Source organism: Prenolepis imparis, unplaced genomic scaffold (assembly GCF_030444845.1).
Source record: "Prenolepis imparis isolate NDT839.2.m4 unplaced genomic scaffold, iyPreImpa1.0 SCAF_319, whole genome shotgun sequence".
NCBI classification, from domain to species: domain Eukaryota; kingdom Metazoa; phylum Arthropoda; class Insecta; order Hymenoptera; family Formicidae; genus Prenolepis; species Prenolepis imparis.
The window spans coordinates 14,106-36,860 of NW_028141477.1; the positions used below are offsets into that span (position 1 = coordinate 14,106).

Consider the following 22,755-nt stretch of genomic DNA (forward strand, 5'->3'; position numbering starts at 1 on the left):
TAGCTAAGAAGGGAATGCGCACGCAGGCGCTGGATGCGCACGCAACGATGACGCGAGCCGCAAATGGCGGCAGCGGACAATACACAATGAGGCAAATTTGATGTTTTCCTAAAAAAAATCTGTATTCTAATAAAAAAAATTCATTTTGTAAAAATCGAGATTCTATATTGCAAAACTACTCTTGTATTTTCATTCCATTACTATTTAATATAATACATCATTAAAATTATACGCATTTATTTGTTCGAATGAAAAAACACATAGCTCCCCGTATCTATTGTAAGATGCTTGATGAGCGTTTCTTAATGTGACACGATGTATACGCGCTCGCGAACAGGCTGCGCGCGCGGCGGCAACTTCACCGCTCATTGGTCGGTCGTGCAGGCGCACTGGGGATTGGCCAGCGACGCTCGCACGCAGCCGGAAAGGTGGCAGGAGTTCCGGCCACCTCAGTCTTTATCCACGACTCTTACCGGGAACACGTTCCCGAATAAAGTACCTGTTTAATCTAACTAATGTTAGTTATTTCGGCGAGTACCCTCAGAGAACCGATTTCACGCCTATCCCTTTAGCCATTCCTGTCATAACCACGTTTCAACTACGTGTCTCACAGCTCAGAAGTGGGATATCCTTCGGTTCTGTCGGATACTTCGATCGTCGAAATCTCGGTGCGGGAATCAGTGTCGCGTTAGTCCGGTTAGTTGATCATACACGAGGCCAGGCGATGCTTAGTAAGCCAAGCCTTTGCCGTCGTGGTCGATTTTACGTTTGTGTCGGTCAGAGCCGCGGGATCATATCGGTGTAGTAATCGCCGCGTCAGCAGCCCGTTCGCAGTGACCGCGCTTCAGCTACGTCCTAGCTGTTTTTAGCCCTTTTTAAGTGGCTCAACGAGCGTAATTCTCGTTTAAAAAATAACTCCGTCACAGTGACAATCACGGTATAGTGACAGGAATCATAGTGTATAAATTATACACCAGCACGTGGTAACCACGTGCACAAAGATCGCCATTTTCCCCTGGAGTACAGGGTTGGCGGCCATCTTGCGACACGGCATCAAGAAGATCGCTTTTTGTCTTAAGCCGATTTTCATTTGTCGCCCACGGGTCCATATCGGGTGGCGAGGGAGTCAGTTGTCTCAAGGCGGTACAGTGCGTTGTGTCTAAGGGACCGGTGGAGAATATTCCGACCGGAAGTGAGCTCGCGCCGTTTTTCCGGTTTCGATATACTCGTGAAAGAGATCATCGCGCCGCGTCGGCTACGCTCGTTGGTGCAACAACGAATTCGCTTTATGACTTGATTCGGCCCGAATGGACAACCGCGAAAAGTGATATCCGGTAGGGTATACATAGGTTTGGGCAGCCTATACGTTTGTGATTCTTCCTCATCGGTGTTAGAGGAAGTTCACCGCGTCGTACCCGCTTTCCAAGAAAAGGGGCTCATCGCGTCGTCGCCGCTTCCAGCGTAAAGACGCACATCGCCACGGTGGTGTTTCCCGCGCTAAAACGCCGTCAGCCATTTTGGTGCAAGTTCCCGCGCAAAAGTGCTCACCGCCATAGTGGCGCTGTCTTCCGCAATCAGGCGCTCACTACGATAGTGGTGTCATTTTCCCGCATAAAAGAGGGCCGTCAACATTTGTCGGTACCGTTCTTCACTCAAAAGTGAAAGTCGTTGTAGTGATAAAAATAATGGATCGTCAGCGTTTAGAAGAAACGTCGCTGAACGACCTCCAAGAGGAAGCCAGGAGTTACGGACTCAACCCGCCGATGGACCGAAATCCATGCGTGGACATGATTATGTCGCACCTCGAGAGGAATGGACCTCTCATAGATCTGGGGGGAATGGTTCGAGCTCCTCCTTCACAAACGACCTCTGCAGCAGCCAGTTCGGTGCACGTAGCACCCAGCATTCAGGTAACCTCTAATACAACCAGTGATCCTACAGCAGTTCCAGCGGAGGAATCTCTCTTACAAATGTGCTCCCTCATGATGGAGCAATCGAGACAGCAGCAGGCTTTCATGCAGTACATGCTCGCTGCTCTGAACTTGAATAACTCTACGGGTTCTACTCCAGTCACAGCTACGGGGCCTCAACCTGTGGTTCACAGCCCATTGCATCAAGCGACTAGAGCTACGCTTTCTTCAGCTTCCACGGCACAAGCAGTGAAGCTACTTTCCACACATCTTCCTGATTTCTCTGGCTCTGAGGAGGAGGATGTTGAGTCATGGGTCCATACCGTTGAGCGTGTTGCTCAAATCCACGGAGTTTCCAATGATGTTTTGCTCTTGGCGGCGACAGGAAAACTGAAAAAGACAGCTCGTAAGTGGTTCGATTTAAATATCACTAACTTAATCGAATCTTGGCTTTATTTTCGAGATGCTGTTATACGGAGATTCCGACGGACAGTCCTGTTCTCCGTGACCTTACAAAAGATGGAGGCTCGCAGATGGAATTACGTGAAGGAGACTTTTCATGATTACGCTACGGACAAATTGGTTCTCATGAAGAGCCTGGATTTGCCTGACAGAGATTTGATTCATCTGTTAATCAACGGCATTGGGAGCAGGACGCTACGCGAACTAGCTGCCGCACTGCGGGTATCCTCCATTGACGAATTCCTTGAGGAGATGCACCGCATCACAACAGCTTCGGGGGAAGCTCACAAGAAATCCCCGACGTTTCTGAGGAGAAACCCAGCCAAGGTGGTAGCCACAACGTCGCCCAAGGAGGCGATCCAGCAGAAGGAGATTTTTTGCGTCTACTGCCGCACTAAAGGACACACCCGGGATGAGTGCCACAAACTAAAGAAGAAGGAAAAGGTTTGGCCCAATAAACCTGTAACTAAGGCATCGCCAACGGTGGCGGCTGTAGAGCAGCAGGAAGATGCTGCATTCTCACACTCAACATCAGTCATCGCCATGGCTTCCGAGGGCTCAGAGCGCAGGATAGAAATTAACGATTCTAAATTAAAGGTCGTATCAATAAATGGTAATGCATGTTGCATGTGGGCACTCCTGGACACCGGCAGTCCGGTTTCTCTCATCCGTCCGTCCGCGTTTAAGAAAGTTTTCGGTTCAAATTCATCATCTTCAATTAATTTTTCTGGTCTTCTTGGTTCTAATGGTTCTCATATTTCTATTCCTAAATTTCATTTCAAAGCTATTAACAACGTTCCAATCAAAATATCTGGTCTGGTTTCCACTACAATTAGTCTTCAGGTCTTACCTAACGTGGTCGCGAATATCAATTTGCACGTTTTACAAGACGATTCTTTCTCGCTAGACTTAATCATTGGACGCGATTTTATCAAGAATAATACAATCACAGTTCTTTATAACCCTTCTGGTGAGGATTTAGAAAATAAAGTCTTACTTTTCCAGGAAATAGCTTCCACAGAAATCGTTAAGGATCAGACCAATGACTTAAAAGCCATACTGTCGAACGTCGACACAGATTTTGGTGTTGAGGTTACAAATCAACTAATCTCGACAATTTTAGAAGTTGAGAACACAGAAGTACCTCCGGTCGAGGATGATTACTTAGTGAGATTAGCGTTGAAAGACGAATCGGTTTTCGCTTTTGCTCCGCGTCGTTTCGCGTGGACTGAACGGTTGCAGATGAGAGAAATCACGGACGACTTATTAAATAGAGGAATAATCAAATATAGTACTTCCCCGTACTGCGCATGGGCGGTACGGAAAAAGAACGGGTCGCTTCGTTTATGCGTGGATATGCGCCCTTTAAACAGCAAAGTCATTAAGCAAAAATACCCGTTTCCCCTTATTGAGGACTGTTTAGCTCGATTGTAGCAAGAGCGTGTTTACTTTGATTGATCTTAAGGATGGCTTTCACCAGATAAAGCTGCATCCTGAATTTACGAAGTTTTTCGCTTTCGCAACGCCCGATGGGCAGTTTGAATACACCCGTCTGCCTTTTGAATTCTGCGAGGCGCCCGCGGAATTCCAAAGGCGCTTAATTCAAGTTCTGCAACCTCTGATTCGAGAGGACAGAGTTATTGTGTATATAGATGACATTTTAATACCATCATCCACAGTTCAAGATAATTTATTGATTCTTAAGGAGGTACTCTTGCTGCTCAAACAGTTCAATTTCGAGGTAAATTATAACAAATGCCTTTTTATGAGACAAAAATTAGAATACTTAGGGTACATCCTCTCCCCTTCGGGGATCACACTCAGTGTACGCCACACTGAGGCGATTAGTCGTTTCCCGAGACCAAAGAAATTGGTCGAGGTGCAGCGATTCTTGGGTTTGACGAACTATTTCCGTAAATTTATGAAAGACTATGCGAAATTGGCCAAACCGCTTCAGAATCTTATGCGTAAATCAACTGACTTTAAATTCGATCAGAATTGTGTTAATGCCTTCGAGTCATTGAAAGATGCTTTAACATCCTTTCCAGTACTTCTGTTGTACAATCCCGGTGCTGAGACCGAACTGCATACGGATGCAAGCTCGATAGCGCTAGCTGCTATTCTTTTGCAAAAACAGGATTCTGGCCAATGGGCACCAATTTCGTACTACAGCCACTCAACAAACAAAGCTGAAGCCCAGTATCATAGTTATGAGCTGGAAATGTTAGCTGTCGTTAAGTCAGTCGAGAGATTTCATATCTATCTCTACGGATTAGATTTTACCGTGATAACGGATTGTCATGCGTTAGTATACGCGGTCAACAAAGCGCAATTGAACCCAAGAATCGCACGTTGGACTTTGCGGTTGCAAAACTACCGTATTAAAGTTATTCACCGCGAGGGCGGACGTATGACGCACGTAGATGCGTTGAGCAGGATCGTGGCCTACCACGAACCAATGCCTCTTGAGCAGGAAATGCAGTATAGGCAACTGCAGGATGATAGGCTTAAGAATATTGCCGAAAATCTTGAGTTCTCGAACGATGATAAGTTCGAATTAATAGAAGGTCTCGTGTACAAAAAAGGGCCAGACAAGCCTCGCTTTGTTGTTCCTGAGTCAATGGTAACCAACGTTATCAGGGTCTACCATGATGAAATGGCTCATTGTGGCACTGAAAAAACAGTGCAAGGATTGAATTCAAATTATTGGTTTCCTTCTCTTCGTAAGAGAACTCAAGACTATATTGATAACTGTCTAACGTGTATTTTAAATAATGTCTCGTCAAATGCACATGAAGGTAAACTCCAATTAACCGGTAAACCGACTGCCCCTTTCAGCGTCCTGCATACCGATCATTTTGGCCCAATTTCGGATTCTATTGATGGTTTTAAACACATACTCTTAGTGGTGGATTCATTCTCAAGATTCACCTGGCTTTTTCCGTGTAAATCAACCACGTCTAAAAAAACAATAAAACATCTCTCATGGCTTTTCCATACTTTTGGCAATCCGGAGGTGCTGATTTCTGATCGGGGCACGTCGTTCACATCACAAGAGTTCCAAGATTTTGTAAGAGCTCGCGATATTAAACATACTTTAGTAGCTGTCACGGCCCCATGGGCAAATGGAGTCGTAGAGCGGATAAATCGCTTTCTTAAATCGTCTTTAAGAAAATTGATCGAGGATCAGTCCTCTTGGCATTCTTGGCTTGGTATTACACAATATGTGATAAATAACACTTTCCATTCGTCACTGAAGACTTCTCCTTCAAAATTATTTCTGGGATACGATCAACGTTGTCATTCGGACATCAGACTAATTCGGTTTTTGAATGATTTAGCCAAAGTAGAATTGAGTTCTAATGAAGTACGCTGCGATGCGCAACGTACTTTTGGCATCAGAGACAATGGATAAGATTAAATCCTATAATAAAGACTATTATGACAAGCATCATAAAAAACCGACCAAATATAAACAAGGTGAATACGTGATGCTTCGCGATACAAATGTCAAACCGGGAGAAAATAAAAAGTTCAAGCCTAGCTATAAAGGTCCTTATATCGTGGCAAAGATATTGGATAAAAATCGGTACGTCATCCAGGATATATCCGGGTTCAACGTATCTTCCAAGCCTTACGATTCCATACTGTCCCCGGATCGCTTAAAACATTGGATCAAACCCGTTGACCCACAGGTTACGGTGTAAATAGCATAATTGTATATAGCCGATAGCATTAATTAGTTTTAAGCCTGATAGCGTTACTCGGTAGTTTAGTGGTCGGTCACGCAAACTTCAGAGTCCAGCGCCGATAAACCTCCTAGTTAATTTTAGAGTTACACATTGAAGCGTTAGATTAAGGTCCAGAGTGCCCATATGTAGCGTTCGTGTGTAAATCATGTAAATAGTTATACTCGTTAACCTACTATTGTTTTCTCCTAGCGTCAGGTGTTTCGCCTTGAACATTGAGGAAAGATAAAGAGAAGAAAAGAGTAGTCATAAAATTAAATGTTACTAAGTCTGTGATATCTCATTATTCGGGATAATGTTAAGACTGATTTACATGTTATCTACGGCTCAAGGTTTTAGTGTAAATATGTTTTTATTTAGGTTAATTGCGAACAGCGGTGCAATATCTTACGTTAAGAGGAATGTCCTGATAAACCGTAGTGCAATCTTTAAACCAAAGACTGTCTCATTTATATGTTGTGATATACAATAAGCCTTAAATTTGTTTCCGACGTTTAAAGCTTTAGTTTTTTTTGCGTTAGCATCTTAATTCAGTAGTTCTAAAAATCTAGTTATCCTAAATATGGTTATATTGTTAATCTTTTTATAAGTTAATGACTAAAGTCTAATACTTTGCGTTGAATGTGATTTATAAGTTTATTTTGTTTTAGTTAATTATGAATGTAAAGTTCGAATCATTCGAGACGAATGAAGCGTCAGGATGGTCGAGCTGTAAGATGCTTGATGAGCGTTTTTTAATGAGACACGATGTATACGCGCTCGCGAACAGGCTGCGCGCGCGGCGGCAACTTCACCGCTCATTGGTCGGTCGTGCAGGCGCGCTGGGGATTGGCCAGCGACGCTCGCACGCGGCCGGAAAGGTGGCAGGAGTTCCGGCCACCTCAGTCTTTATCTACGATTCTTACCGGGAACACGTTCCCGAATAAAGTATCTGTTTAATCTAACTAATGTTAGTTATTTCGGCGAGTACCCTCAGAGAACCGATTCCACGCCTATCCCTTTAGCCATTCCTGTCATAACCACGTTTCAACTACGTGTCTCACACTATAGAGTCTCTGGAATCAATCTACAATCTCTTTCCCCCAAAAGGAGATTCCAAAAAAGAAATGTAACAGACAATAGTGGTAAGATTGGAACAGTCTCACGAATCTAAACTGTTACATATCATATTGGAAATTAAATGGCGAGAAAAAAGAAAAAATGCAATACGATTGTTCAATACCATCCGTTGTAAATATGCTTATTTATTATATCATTCCGTATAACTTTGCATTATAAATTATGAGACAATACAAATCAATGGGTTCCCCCCATATATGTAAAGATCCGTCAAATTTCTATAGGTCAGTAGGACATATAGATTATATATAAAAATTATTTTTGTCATAAATAAATTAAAAAATAAAAAATACTGTTGCGCTGACAAATGCTATCTTCAAAAAAATCCAGAACTATGGATTGTGTCGATTATAAGTAATTGTCCATTATTATTATTAACTTGTTCGAGATCAGCTAGAGATGTACTTGGTGATAGCCTGTAATATACAATGGACAGTGAGCATATCAACATATCGTTTTGTTGAAATTTATATTTTATGTGGCACAAATTGAGCGTTATATTATATATCTTGCGCAACACTGATTTATGAAATCTATATTTTTTTGCGGACACACACATGGGAAAGAGAAGATATATATATATATATATTTATTGAGTTGTATAATTTACATATGTTAAATTATATCAGAGAATACATAGATATATATTAGACCAAATTATAAACTATTATATGTAAATAAACCATACGTTCACGAAATCAATAGGAATACTTAGGATAGAATTAATGTTATTTTCTACATTCTCTTTACAAACATTTACAATTCTATGTGATCATTTTCATATATAAACGTATATATTAATTTATTTAGGGGTAATACTTCGATATTATTATTGACAAAAATATCGAAGTATTATACCCTAAATAAATTAATATCGATACTTAGTGGAATAATCTTTTGGTGAAACCACCAAACCTCGACCTTTTCGAGCACCTCGATAAACAGTTTCAAGAATATCTATCATCTCCTGCTTATCTTCCAGTATCCAGTTTATCTTGTTGTTGTTACCGGTGCCCAAATCTATCATAATATGTTTGTTCCTGAAGAAAAACATCACTGTACATGGATCATACAGTTCATACCTATAAAAAATATATTATCAATTATTACATCATACATTACATTTTATACATCATTATTATCATTATTATTATTATTACAATTCATTTTGATTAAAATTAATTAATGAATAACCTCTTTTCTTTAATTATTCAAAATTACTCTTTTTTTATTTCAAATTTTCCTTTAATTAAATTTAAAATAACCTAAATAATATTTATATTGCTTATATTGTAGACGTTATATTATTTATATTTAAAACAACTAATTTGTTGTAAATTAGCTATAATCGTCGCTTCACAAAATGAATTGTTAGTCATATAGCTAAATTCATACGTACATTTTATTAAAATCTGGTACTTTTGTAATGTCGACCACGTAAATAATAGCAAAATTTTGAACCATTTCTGCAATATTATAGAGTACTTCATCCATTTTCATGCACATTGGATCCCAGTCGTGCCCAAAGCAAATAACCTAAGAAAAATGTTATTTTATTATTTTATCAATATTTTATATATTTTAAATGTCATTTTTCAATTTTACACGCGTGCAAATTCTTGGATTAATCTTTGTGTTGCAAAAATTCTCTATTTCTCTATCGAATAATTTTAAAAAATATATATCACGTTAGAAAAACTCGACTCTATCTTCTTCCGACAGAATGGCTTGATCGACTTGATAACCGTTTTCCAAATGCGTTAGCATGTAAGACATTTTGAAATATTTTATATATATGTAAATGCGTAAAATTCAGGTATCCCCAATTGTAAGGAACGTCGAGCGGGTTGGGCACAGGACAGCCAAGGAAAACCAAGTCCAATCGAGTTCAATACGTACTTAGACTTCGTCTATTTAACACGAAACGTCTCACTGACGCAACAGACGCTTACTTAATCTTTATCTTAACGCGTACGACCGTAATTTCGTCTTTTCTGCTTCACTACCGGAACACACGAGTCCCCTGTACTTGCACACGCCACACGTCGCCAGAAACCCGGCTTTCCGTGTCACGTGACTCTCGAGCTCCAATGAGGAGCGCTCGCTTGTCGCTGAGCCAATAGTTAGCTAAGAAGGGAATGCGCACACAGGCGCTGGATGCGCACGCAACGATAACGCGAGCCGCAAATGGCGGCAGCGGACAATACACAATGAGGCTAATTTGATGTTCCAACAACATTCCTGAAACATTACAGAAGCATGTATATGTTTTATTACTAACTTTTTAACTTTTAATACTGTTGTATGTGGCGCTACTAGGACACGGAAACGCTTGACGCGCGGCAAGAAGCGAAGCGATAGCCAATCAACGTACAGCTTTTTGCCGCGCGGTAAGCGCGTTTCCGTGTCCTATGTGCAGAAGCCTTAAGGTACCATTTCATGCGCAGCGTATTGCCGCAGTAGTTCGTTGCTATTGGTTGAAGAATTGTTACTATATGCTGCAAAATAAATTTCACCACATTTTGCTTCAGCACTGTGAAGTTCAATCGAACGAACAGCAAAGCAGCAAAAACACGCAACAGCAATAGTCTTCATCTCCTCGTCATCATAACAAGAAATGGCATTAAGTCAGGTATATGTATATTTATTATATTATACTTATTTGTTTATTATATTATATATTATATGTATATTATGCATTTTTATTATCTTGAAATGAGAACAAAAATACAAAGGTTATTAATTTGTGATTTCATATATACATTTCAAATTGCTCGATGGAAAATTAAACATTCTTTTATTTTTTATTTTTTTAAATTTATATTTTATTATTTATTTTATTTATTTATTTTTTTTTATTTAACTGCACTAGCTGCTGCTGCAATTACAATTTTTTGTCTTCGCAAAGTTTCAATATTATGTTTCTGAATGGTTTTCTCACATTCTTTATGCCACTGATACAATTTCTGATTGTATGATTATTAAACTCAAAATTAAAAATAAATTTAAAATTAAGCTCAATTCTGCAATATTATTTCTAAGTTATAATTTGTTTTTGTGCTACTGCTGCTGCAGCTATTCCTTTTCATGAGCAGCAAATATGCTTTAGTAAATTTTTATCACGTGACTGATTTGCTGCTGCAGCATGCTGCATATGAAAAGGCACCTTTACGCGACTTGGTGTTGCACGTTCCGAAACTAGCAACAGTGAATACACATTTTGTCTAAAGTTGTGCATGATCGACCTGTGTTTCGATTTGTGTAAGTATTGCTAATATTTTATGTTTCTTTTCACTGTATTTTTTACTTTATATTTGTTATACCTTAATTATTATATTACATATATAATTCATTCTATATATATGCCATGTGCGATGCTGAAAATTGAAACGATATTTGTAGGTTAGTTTTGGGTTATACATGCTACGTGTCTAACCGGCGAGAACGAGAGTTCGTGATTGCACGGCATGATCGACCTGTGTACTACGTTTCGATTTGTGTAAGTATTGCTAATTTTATGTTTTTTTTTTTATTGTGTTTTACTTTATATTTGTTATTCTATATATGCCATGCGCGATGCTGAAAATTGAAACGATATTTGTAGGTGTAATATACTACGTATCTAACCGACGGGAACGAGAGTTCGTGGCTATTGTTGCACGAGGCATACAAACAAATCGTGCGGCGTAAATTAATCTGGATATATGTATAGTTACATTCCACGGATTTTTTGGAGTCTTACAAACAAATTTTGAGCGACGTGTAAAAGGTGAGTCCTTGAATAGAGCGGAAGACAAAAAGAGGGAGGAAGAGAGAGAGCAAGAGAGAGAGAGAGAGAGAGAGAGAGAGAGAGAGAGAGAGAGAGAGAGAGAGAGAGAGATTTTTATTTCGAAACGCCATGTCAGACGAATTATTGCAAATCAGACAAGTATAGATATTGCGGGGTCTTCATCTAGACAAATTGTAGAACAATCAGATACAGTGAATTTATGTATTAAAGATTATTCAGACTTGTAAACATGTTCTCTTCAAAATATTGAAAATATTGAAAGTAACAGTATTATATCTTTAGAGAATACACATCTTCATCAATTACCCCAGAATTTTATTAATGAAAAAGACAATAATAATAAATTGTTGAATTCTAATGTAGTAAATATCAATGTTAATAATGAGGGTAATGATAAAAAATTCAAAAATGCTATAGCTGAGTGGGCTGTTTCATATAATATTCCCCATAACGCCTGTAGCGCATTATTAAAAATTTTACATAAACATACATCTTGTAACTTTCCTAGAGATACGCGAACATTATTGAAAACTCCACGACAAAATAATGATGTTGTAAAAATATGTGGAGGCGAATTTTTTTATTTAGGTTTACATAATGTTATAAAGAAGATGTTATTAAAGTCTAATGATAAATATATATTGATTTACTTTTAAATATCGATGGCCTTCCTTTAGCCAAATCTTCTCATGTATCTTTATGGCCTATTCCATGTTCAAATACAAAAGATAATACTGTATATCTTGTTGGGGCGTATTTTGGATATAAAAAACCAGAATGTTCTAATATTTATTTGCAACCTTTAGTAAATGATTTGATTGAATTAATAAGAGAAGGTTATTTTTATGTTGACAATATTATCAAAATTAGATTGTTAAATTTAATATGTGATGCTCCTGCAAAATCATTTGTATTGTGCGTAAAAGGTCATATGAGGTTTTACAGTTGTACAAAATGTGTGATTAAAGGAGAATATGTAAATAACAGAATTTGTTTTCCAACTAGAGTAAAATCATATCCTTTAAGAAGAGATGACTTGTTTGCTGTTAATGCTTTCAAAGATTTCCAAACTGGTTATACTATATTCAATAATATTCCAAATTTTTTACCTATAAGTAATACTCCACTAGATTACATGCACCTTGTATGTTTAGGCGTAGTTAAAAAAATGTTACTTCTTTGGACAAAAGGACCACTTTCTGTCCGTTTAAATTTAAGATCAATTAATAAAATATCACATTTATTGATGTTACTTAAAAATTCTACGCCAAGTGAATTTGTCAGAAAACCTCGATCTATAAACGATATTAAATTATGGAAAGCTGTAGAATTTCGTCATTTTCTTTTATATACAGGTCCTATTGTATTAAGATATATATTAAAGAAAGATTTATATTATCATTTTATCTCACTTCATGTGGCTATCACAATTCTCACACGTCCAAATTTAATATGTCATACAAATTTTATAAATTATGCGGAAGCTTTACTTAATAATTTTGTCTTATCTTTTGAAATATTATATGGTAAACAGTACATATCACATAATTAATAAATAAACGGGCTAATAAGAGCCGAGCGCGGCTCTTATTAGCCCGTTTATTTATTAATTTTGAATAGTCAGAGCCTTGACATTATATGTTTATTATATATCACATAATGTTCATAATCTTTTACATTTATGTTCAGACGTTCGAAGATTTGGTCCATTAGATAAATTCAGTGCCTTTCGTTTTGAAAATTACATGTCAAGCATAAAGAAAAAAATAAGAAAAAATGAAAAACCTTTACAACAATTAATGAATAGATATAAGGAAATAGAATATATGGACTCATTAAAACATAATTGTAATAATAAGAAATTATACATTTGTAAATATTTGCATAAAAATGGACCAATATGTAGTGATCACAATGTTACATCACAATATCTTCAAATATCAAATGAAATGTTTACTATAAATTGTAAAGGTTTTAGTAATAACTGTTGTATTTTAAAAAATGATTTATGTGTTCTGGTTTGTAACATAATTGAAGACAATAATGAAAATATTTTTCTTGTTGGTAAGAAGCTTAAATATGTAGAAGATGTGTATAAAACACCTTGTAAATCTAGCCAATTTAACATTAGAATGATGGTCACAAGTAGTGATGATATTTTTTGCTGGCCAATTACAGATGTAGTATATAAAGCATGAAAAATTTCTTATAGAAATGATTCAAATAATACATTTGCAATATTTCCGCTGAACCATGGAGTATAATTTTGTAAATTAACATATTTATTGTATATACAAATACACATACACACACACACACATACAACAAATTTTTCAGATTTGCTACCGAGAAAAATGAATAGGGATAACGAATATGATAATGGATTTATAATTGCTGAATTCAATTCAACAGACGGACTACAGTTAATACCAGCAATATGGTTCAACCCAGAAAAACAATCGTCCGGCCATTTCAAAACCAAATTCCGCATAAATAAGGCTATAATAACAAAAGAAATACCACGAGAAGAATTTGAATGGGAAGAATTACCAATCAAGAGAATCTTTGGCAAAGCAGGTAAATGTTGTATTTTCTCAAGCATATGCATATCTTTATATATATAGCTATATATACAGATAATTTTAATTATTATTATTTCTATTTTGTTTTTTAATTTTAGAGACTTATGAAAAAGGCTTGGAAAAATTGATCGTAGCACAAGATACATCTAATTTAGAAAATAGTGAAATTTCATCTGATGAATTGAAAGAACAAAGAAAAAAAAGAAGACGGAATAATGCCAAAAGAAATATATAATCTTCAGAAGAAGATGTTCTTTTGAAAGAAAATAAAGAAAATCGAATGCCTCAAAATAAAAAAATATTACCTTGTTTTCCACAAATAGAACATTTTGTGTCTAATTCTAACAATAAGTCGCAAATTATTAATTTTGATAATGAATTATTCGGAAAAGTTTCTCTCTCTACTAATAGAAATATAATAACTTATGGTCAGTATAATTATATGTAACTAGTAATCTTACTATGGCAATTATATGACAAAATCATAACTCATGTTTATAAATACGCAGTGTTATTAATATTTAGATATTCTTTGTGTATAGGTGTCAATAAAAGAATGTCTACAAATGATAAAAGCACTTTTCAAAAAAGCAGATATGGATGTTCTATAAATACTGGTGAAGAAAATATTTTCTCTGATGGTACGTTTTATATATTCTAATAATTTTTTATATTACATAAAAAAATATATAAACGTATTTTATGTATAACATATAGGTAGTAAATAACACTAGTTATAAAAAAAATTTTTATAAAAGAAATTATATTTATTTCTGAATGTTTATAAATACGCAGTGTTATTAATATTTATATATTCTTTGTGTATAGATGTCGATAAACGAATGTCTACAAATGATAAAAGCACTTTTCAAAAAAGCAGATATGGATGTTCTATAAATACTGATGAAGAAAATATTTTCTCTGATGGTACGTTTTATATATTCTAATAATTTTTTATATTACATAAAAAAATATATAAACGTATTTTATGTATAACATATAGGTAGTAAATAACACTAGTTATAAAAAAAATTTTTTATAAAAAAAATTATATTTATTTCAGAATTTAAAAAGCAGATTTTAATGAAATTAAATAAAATTATATACAAAAGTGACATTGTTGAAAATAAAATGAATATTCTTGAACAAAAAATGACATCTTCTATTGACTTTAATGAAGAATGTGATATTCAATTTCCGCTTGAATTAACGTCAAATCTAACATATCTTGAAGGGCAATTGGAAGACACGAAATTTAAAAATCAAGTGGTATTTATTATTTAATATTATATATTTTGTTTTATATAATTATACATTTTTATTTTTAAATTAAATATGATTAATTTTTGAGTTTTAATATATGTATATGTATTCTATGTTATTTTAAAAAATATATTTTTTATATTGTAAAATATTTGTGAATTTTAGTTGTTTATAATATAAATTTATTTTAATTAAAATAACTTTTATTTTTTAGTTTAACATTTTCAAATTAGTAGGTGGAGGCACTGCACACTTAATGATACGCAATATATTAAAAAAAGTTGTGACAAATACTTTGGCTAAAGATTTTAGTTGGGCAGGAAAAAAAACTAAACGTTGTTTCAAGGATTTAGGTCTCACAAAAATAATCATACGTAAGTTTATTTGGTGTGTGTGATATAAATATAACTTAAGTTGTGTTTTAATTAAATTTTAATATTTTAAATTTTGTGTTTAAAATAAATATATATTTAGTTTATATTTATATATATATATATATATATATATATATAATATTTTCAATAACTTTTATATATTATAGAAGCTGTTCGTACAACGTATGGTTCGGTGACAGACAATGAATAGCAGAATCTATTTCAAAATAGCTTACCCAAGCCAGTTTGAGGACTCAAAGAGAAAGGTATGTATATAAGAGAAAGAAAGATTGTTTTACTTTAAGAGATTCTTCAAGATTTTATATATATAAAACTTAATAGTATAAATAGATAAATAAATTTAATTTTATTATTTTTAATTCCATTAAATAGAGATTCATCATGACATCATGTGATTAAGATATGTTCATTGTTTCTAATTTGTTTCTAATTTTGTTTTTAGACAACATAATAATATAGAAACGAATGATGAATAATTCATAAAAAGTAAAACTTGCAATACAAGTGCAAAATAAAAGTGCCAAAAGACTGAATATAAAAAAAATATAAAAAAGAATAAATATATATAAAAGAAGACTAAATATGAAGAACAATAAATATAAAAATGTTTATGATATATGTTTTATGTACGAATAGTATATGTATATAAGGTATATATAGTTTATAATAAAAAAATAATTTTTAAATATGTTTAAAAATATTTTTTATTTTAAATATGTTAAATATGTTTGTTACTATATGTATATGTATGCGAATACATATACATATAGTTTATAATAAAAAAATATTTTTTAAGTTTTTTATTAATTTTCCACACAAAATTATAATTGTGTAAATCTAATAAATTTCCACTATATACCTATAATGTTGATTATGTTTCAGATTCTAACAGATAAATTGTGTGAGTATATGAAGGCACTCAAGATAAGAAAAAGTATATGATCAAAAGTTTATAATTGTTTTGCATCAAAAAATATTTTTTAAGTTTTTTATTAATTTTCCACACAAAATTATAATTGTGTAAATCTAATAAATTTCCACTATATACCTATAATGTTGATTATGTTTCAGATTCTAACAGATAAATTGTGTGAGTATATGAAGGCACTCAAGATAAGAAAAAGTATATGATCAAAAGTTTATAATTGTTTTGCATCAGAAATGCAGTTTATTAAGTTGATTTATATTAAATCAATCGTTCAAATTGCATTTTGTTCAAAGCAGTTGTGAATTTATAATTATATATTTTCTTATCTTGTGTGCGTGTCTTTATGTTCGCAAAATTTATCTGTTAAAATTGTAATATATCACATTATTACAGATATCTTACATTGTAAGATTACTGCAATATTACATTGTAAGATTACTGCAGTGTTACATTGCAATGTTACATTGCAATGCTACTGAGGACGGACATTTTAACATTGCTGCAATATTGCCGCAACATTGCAGCAACATTTCGCAATGAATATGCAATATTCCATTATTACATTGAAATCTTTATGTAATGTTTCTGCAACATTTCTGTGCTGTATGGGTATAGTCTTTGAATTCATATAGATGTGTAATTAAGTTATAAAATGTTTATTGATAGAGAGTAAGATTGTTGTGAAGATAGTTTGTATTATTGTGCACTGTATTTGTAGTATTAAAGTCATTTATTGAAAGTACTGAAATTCACACACAGAATATCTGAATATTGTAAATTGCAGATTATATGTAGCCTCTATTTCTATAATATGACAATGCATTTTGATTCTATATGTAGAATCGTCATGAGCGGATTCTGAGAAGGCGAGCTGAGGCGGAATATAAACGCAGATTGAGATTGCAATTGCATCAAATAGAATATGATGAATCAAGTGAATCATCCGACGCATCTCATCATTCAAGTGTACACGAAGAAGAGGTTTTAAGTTTGAAAGAATCAAATGTTGCGGATGCGGATGTTGACATGCAAAGACAAGAACAATTTGAACAAGAGCAGATAGAAGATGACAGTCAATCTGAGGACGACATTTCAAGTGATGACAATAATGCAGATTGGTCAACAGAAAATACACAGGATTCCATGGAGGATATCACTGAGAGTGAGTTTGATGAATGAGATGTCTACTTACGTATGGCTCTGACAGAATGGGCTTCTTGTGGTGTTTCAAAAAGAAAAGTGAACAGTTTGTTGAGTCTTTTACGCAAAGTGCATCCAGAACTTCCAAAGACATATGTAACCTAACTGAATACACCTAAGACCACGACAGTATGTCTGAGGTTGATAACGGGCATGTGTGGTACAAGGGAATAAAAAAAAATCTTGATTCCTTTTTGACTCAGAATATTTAGATACTCATGAACAAATACGATTGAATATCAACATAGATGGATTGCCTTTGGATAGAAGTGGAAAGTTACATTTTTGGCCCATTTTAGGATCCTTGGCTGACAAGACTTGTGAGCCTTTTATTATTAGTGTTTATTTTGGTACAGAGAGAGTCAAAGCCCTCAACACTAGAACAATTTTTAGAAGAATTTATTAAAGAGATGGAGGAACTTTCCACAAATGGTTTTGAATTTAATGATCATATTTATGATGTGTCTATACATAACTTCATTTGTGATGCTCCAGCGAGATCTTTCGTGAAATGCACCATTGGACATAATGGATTATTTTCTTGTGAAAAATGTGAGATTGAAGGTAAATGGTACCATAACAGGATGGTTTATTTGAATAATGGACAGAAACGCACAGACCAATCATTTATTGACAGAAGAAATCCTGAGCACCATCAAGGATTATCACCATTAGAAGAGCGACTCAATATTAAAATGGTATCCCAATTTAGATTTGAATATCTTCATCTTGTGTGCCTTGGTGTGATGAAGAGATTTTTAATGCGATTATTAGAAACAAGAAACCGAGGCAAATTAATAGATGAAAACATAGAAGCTTTTAAAAATACTTCAGCATGGATTAGACAGTTTATTCCCAGAGAATTCAACCGAAAGCCTTATCGATTTAAGAAGGTTGCTCATCTTAAGGGTACAGAGCTTAGAAGATTTTTATTACTATATGATGGTATTAAAATAATGAAGGATCATACTCCTAACAGAATATATTACACTTTCTTACTCTTCCATTGTAGCATTTATATTTTAGCTTCTCCTTCACTCGCGCAGAATAATGCAATAAGAAATGCTGCTAGAGAATTTTTGAATTTATTTGTACAATTTAGTAGCCATGTCTTCAGCCGTGATTTTATTGTGTTTAATGTGCATGGACTTATTCATCTAGCTGATGAATACGATGAACATGGATTCTTGGACTTATTTAGTGCGTTTCCATATGAAAATTATTTGAAGACAATCAAGCAATCATTACAATCAGGATATCACCCTTTGCAACAATTAGCAAGAAGAGATGCTGAAACCAATGGACACTTGTCAAAGCCGAAGAATATTATTGAGGGTATACAGTTGAAAGGAAATCATATTGATCCCAATGAAACTGTTCAAGGGGAACACTATAAAATGCTTACAAGCAATAAATTTATATTGAGATGCGTTGCTCCTGATCATTGTTTTAAAACTGAGGACGGATCAGTGGTTTTATTGCGAAATATTGTTTATTCTGAAGACAATGTAGTGATCCTACGTGGACAGAAATTTCAGACACAAAATAATTATTATCAATATCCAATGGACTCATCCTTGATTGGCATCGTTCTTGTTTCCCAACTGGATGAAACAGTTAGATCCTGGGAGATGAATCATACAATTATGAAATATGTATTCTTATTCCTGAAAATATAAGGTCATATCTATGTATTCCTCTTGCGCACAGCTCTTGTGGTATATTATGACTACTGATAAGGGTAAGGTTTGTTCTGTTGTGCGATTATTGTCTGTTTATGTACCTGTTATATGCTACATGGTTATTGTTGTTTTCTACTACTGTCTTACATAGTCGACATTAGATATTAATCTAGTTTATTTTTTATGATATGGTTTACATTTCTATTTTTACCTGTGATTAAGATTTCTCTGAAAAATAATCAATTCCTGTTGAGATAAAGTAACATTTCTATTTGGAATTTACTATATATTAATGTTTTATGTGTGTTTGAAGTTTATAGCAATATATATATATATATATATAATGTATATATCTGAGAAGCCTTCATTTGCGCACAGTACAATTGCACACGTTGCAATTGCACACCGTGCTATTAGACACATATAAAGTTGCGCACAGTTCTTTTGCCCACAGTTCTTTTGCGCACCGTTCGTTTGCACACCGTGCAATTGGACACGAAAATGCGCGACACATGCTCTATTCACACACACACACACACACGCGCGCGCGCGCGCGCGCGCGGGTGGGTGCAAGGGGGGCCTTCGCCCCCCCTCCCGCACCCGCCCCGCCGGTAGGGGTGCCTACCAGCACGGTGCGCAAAAGAACTGTGGGCAAAAGAACTGTGCGCAACTTTATGTGTCTAATAGCACGGTGTGCAATTGCAACGTGTGCAATTGTACTGTGCGCAAGTGAGCCTCTCCCATACATTTATTTACGAATAAGTATTTATATTTTTTTAAAAATTTATTGTCAAACTTGTTTGTGTAATTTGTTTGATTTGTCTTGCATGAAAATGTATGACTTCTCTTTCTTCACTTTATTAAAGTATCTTAATTATATCAAGCATTCAAGAATGTTATTCAAATATTTCTTTAAAATATTAAATATTTATATTTATATTTATATGTTTTATATTTATGCATTTATATCGTTCTTGTGTAATATATCATTTCTTTGTTGAGCATTATATATAGTACTTTGACATTTGTGCACTGTTTTGAGTATATATGATTTTAAGTTAATTGTATTTTTTTATTTTATAATGTGTTTATAATGTGTGTTATTGTTTTTTCCAGTATGCTGTAGTGGCCTTCATAGGAGAGGAACAAGAAGAAGGAGAAACAATCGCAGTAGTTCCTGTTACATGGATTAACAAGCCTGACGATAAGATTACTGATATGTTCTGGCCTCCAAAAAATTGGCCTGAAAAAGGATCAAGATCTATACACTTAAAGAGAGCTGTAAAAAATTGTATTGTACCTAACATTCATTGGCCTCTTCATAAAGGATCAATTCTTCACTTATACCGTAAGTTTGTTAAATATGATATGTCAATTTCTTTTCATCTATTCTTCATTAAATTAAGTTGTATGTAGTAAATATAAAATGTTTATTTATTGTGTTTCTTTCCTGTGATAATTGCAAGTTTAAGCTGATGCTTTAAGTTCTAATCGAATTTTTTAACATTACTATTACATTAAATAACTGTTCTTTAATAGCGCTATATAGTTGAAAATCTGTTGAAACTGTTATTACTCTTACAGTTGTTACTGCAGGTGAGTATGATGATCCAGTTAAAGGTTTGAAAAGAGCTGAGGATGAAACATCACTTGAAACAGAGGCAAATGATGCTCCACGAAAAAGGAAGCCACCAAGGCGATACGTAGACTTATCTAATGAAGACAGTGAAGATAAGGAGAACAATATGCCACCTCGAAAAGAAAAAGGTCCTCGTAAAGGCAAAGTTAGAAAACTTAGCGATAGTGATGATGAGAGCGACTTCAAGATTTTGTCTCAGGTGAACTCTGACGTTTTGAATGCAGTTAAAGAGCATATGCATCAAATACAAGATAAAGAGAGTGAGACAATGTTCAGAAAGCAACCTGTCGAGGAAAATTTTGAGTTTAAAAGAATTTTCCTTAAGAAGTTCCAAGATAATCCCAGCCAAGGTGAACGAAAACAAAAGCAACTGCAAAAGATTTGCAGTGACCAATCTCCAAGTATTATCTGCAAAAAGAACGAAAAATGGCGAAAAATGGATTATACTAGGCGGAAAAAGTCTGTGTCAGTGCCAAACAAAAACTATGCAACATTTTCGAGTAGTAAAGCTTCTTCAACTTTTTCTTCCATTAAGGATAAAATTACAAGCAAGAAAATCTCTGAGGTACTTAACACTTCTTTTCTTAATTCGTTAATGTCTGCACCTGATTTTATATCAAATGATGATATTCATAAATACTTAATTTTCATTTCCATCCTCAGATAAACACTTATGATAAGGAATCTTCATGTTCCTCTCAAAACCCATCATGTTCAATACAGACCATCACTTCTAGTGCAAGCTTTGGAGGAAGACTCTCTTTATCATCGAATTCGGAGATTGATCAAAATAAAACTCATTCAATTTTTAACAAAGATGAAGAAACAAAGTTACAAGAGGAGCCTCGTTATTTATTTAACTTTAAAAATAAAGGTATTTACCTGTGTTTATGGTTCAAGTATAGTTATGGCTTTTTTTCTTAGCAGGTTCTTAGTAAATATGTTTTTCTTTTATTAGATAATTTTAGATGCAAAGATTGTCACAACGAAATTAAGCTGAGCAACACAGTACTTTTGGAAATTAGCAAAAAGTTGGATTCAGTGCTTATTAATCAAGCAATCATTATTCGGTCTGTCAATCCAGATCATGCTAAATCCATGATACCTTCTAATAATATTCCATCTATTCCACTGAAGACAACGAAGGACTTTCAAAAGATGGAAACGTTTTTAACAGCTAATCGTATTAATTATGAAGTTATGGTATGTTCCATGTGATGTTAATTAATATGTATAATGCATATTAAAAATTTACTAAGCAATCATGATAATCACTTATTGTGCCCTAACAGCGAGATCAGCTTTTTTCTAAATGTACCAGTGCTTTTGGCGCATTATCTATCCCCTCAGAACGCAGTGTCACAGGGAACATTTTGTCTAAATTTATTTCAAATGATCTTGCTAAGCTGATAAGTTGGACCGGATCAGAAGGCGATAAGATAAAGTTTTCTGACACAAAACTATGTGAAGTTGTATTTGGTAAGTGCACAATTTATATTACAACTTTTTAAAATTTATTACATTTTATAATTTTCATTTTACTTGCATTAAGTTATTATATTATTTTAGTATCCATATGAAATATATATCAGTGTGTTTCTTCTGTTACGTCCAGACTCAAGGAAGGAAGAGTCGAAAGGAAGGACGTAACTAAATTTATCTTTTCGAACAAACGCATGCGGCACGTCTGTTCGAGTCGAACGAACGTCTGGGCCCAAATAGATCAACGACCGCAAGGGTCGCTCTTACTCTATTTAAAGGGCCGTTCGCTCGGTGGTCCCTTTTCGGCAAGAGAATTTAATCTCTTTTGCGCAGGATGGGACCTTGTGCGATCTCGGTTTACGGGAATGAGTGGGAATGAGTGGGATATAAATTAACTGAAACCATTTACGTTACAATTATAAATTTATTTCTAATAACGCAGCAAACGAAATTCTATACATAATGATAATATTAATAATAATCAGAGACGTTCGCTAATGAAAGTGTGAGTGTATGTGTATGGGTCGCGGGTGATACATAGATACGGAGGTCTT

General features: G+C 34.5%; 2 protein-coding genes and 1 pseudogene across 2 annotated transcripts; 2 read left to right on the forward strand and 1 right to left on the reverse strand.

Moving 5' to 3' along the window:
- Positions 1–315: 315 nt before the first annotated feature.
- On the forward strand, positions 316–7,060 carry LOC145948286 (uncharacterized). The gene is made up of 8 exons (XM_083058008.1): positions 316–495; positions 614–696; positions 1,080–1,192; positions 1,579–3,689; positions 3,796–5,739; positions 5,822–6,067; positions 6,772–6,832; positions 6,891–7,060. The coding sequence occupies exons 1-8, from the start codon at positions 316–318 to the stop codon at positions 7,058–7,060; spliced, it is 4,908 nt and encodes a 1,635-aa protein (XP_082914134.1).
- A 1,048-nt stretch (positions 7,061–8,108) lies between these two features.
- LOC145948283 (thioredoxin-like protein 4A) lies at positions 8,109–9,031 on the reverse strand. Its single transcript, XM_083058006.1, has 3 exons — positions 8,945–9,031; positions 8,640–8,776; positions 8,109–8,322 (listed from the first exon to the last, which is right to left on the reverse strand). Exons 1-3 carry the CDS (start codon positions 9,014–9,016, stop codon positions 8,109–8,111), a joined length of 423 nt encoding a protein of 140 aa, XP_082914132.1. The 5' UTR covers positions 9,017–9,031.
- Positions 9,032–14,764: 5,733 nt separating this feature from the next.
- Positions 14,765–22,198, forward strand: LOC145948287 (uncharacterized; annotated as a pseudogene).
- Positions 22,199–22,755: the final 557 nt, after the last annotated feature.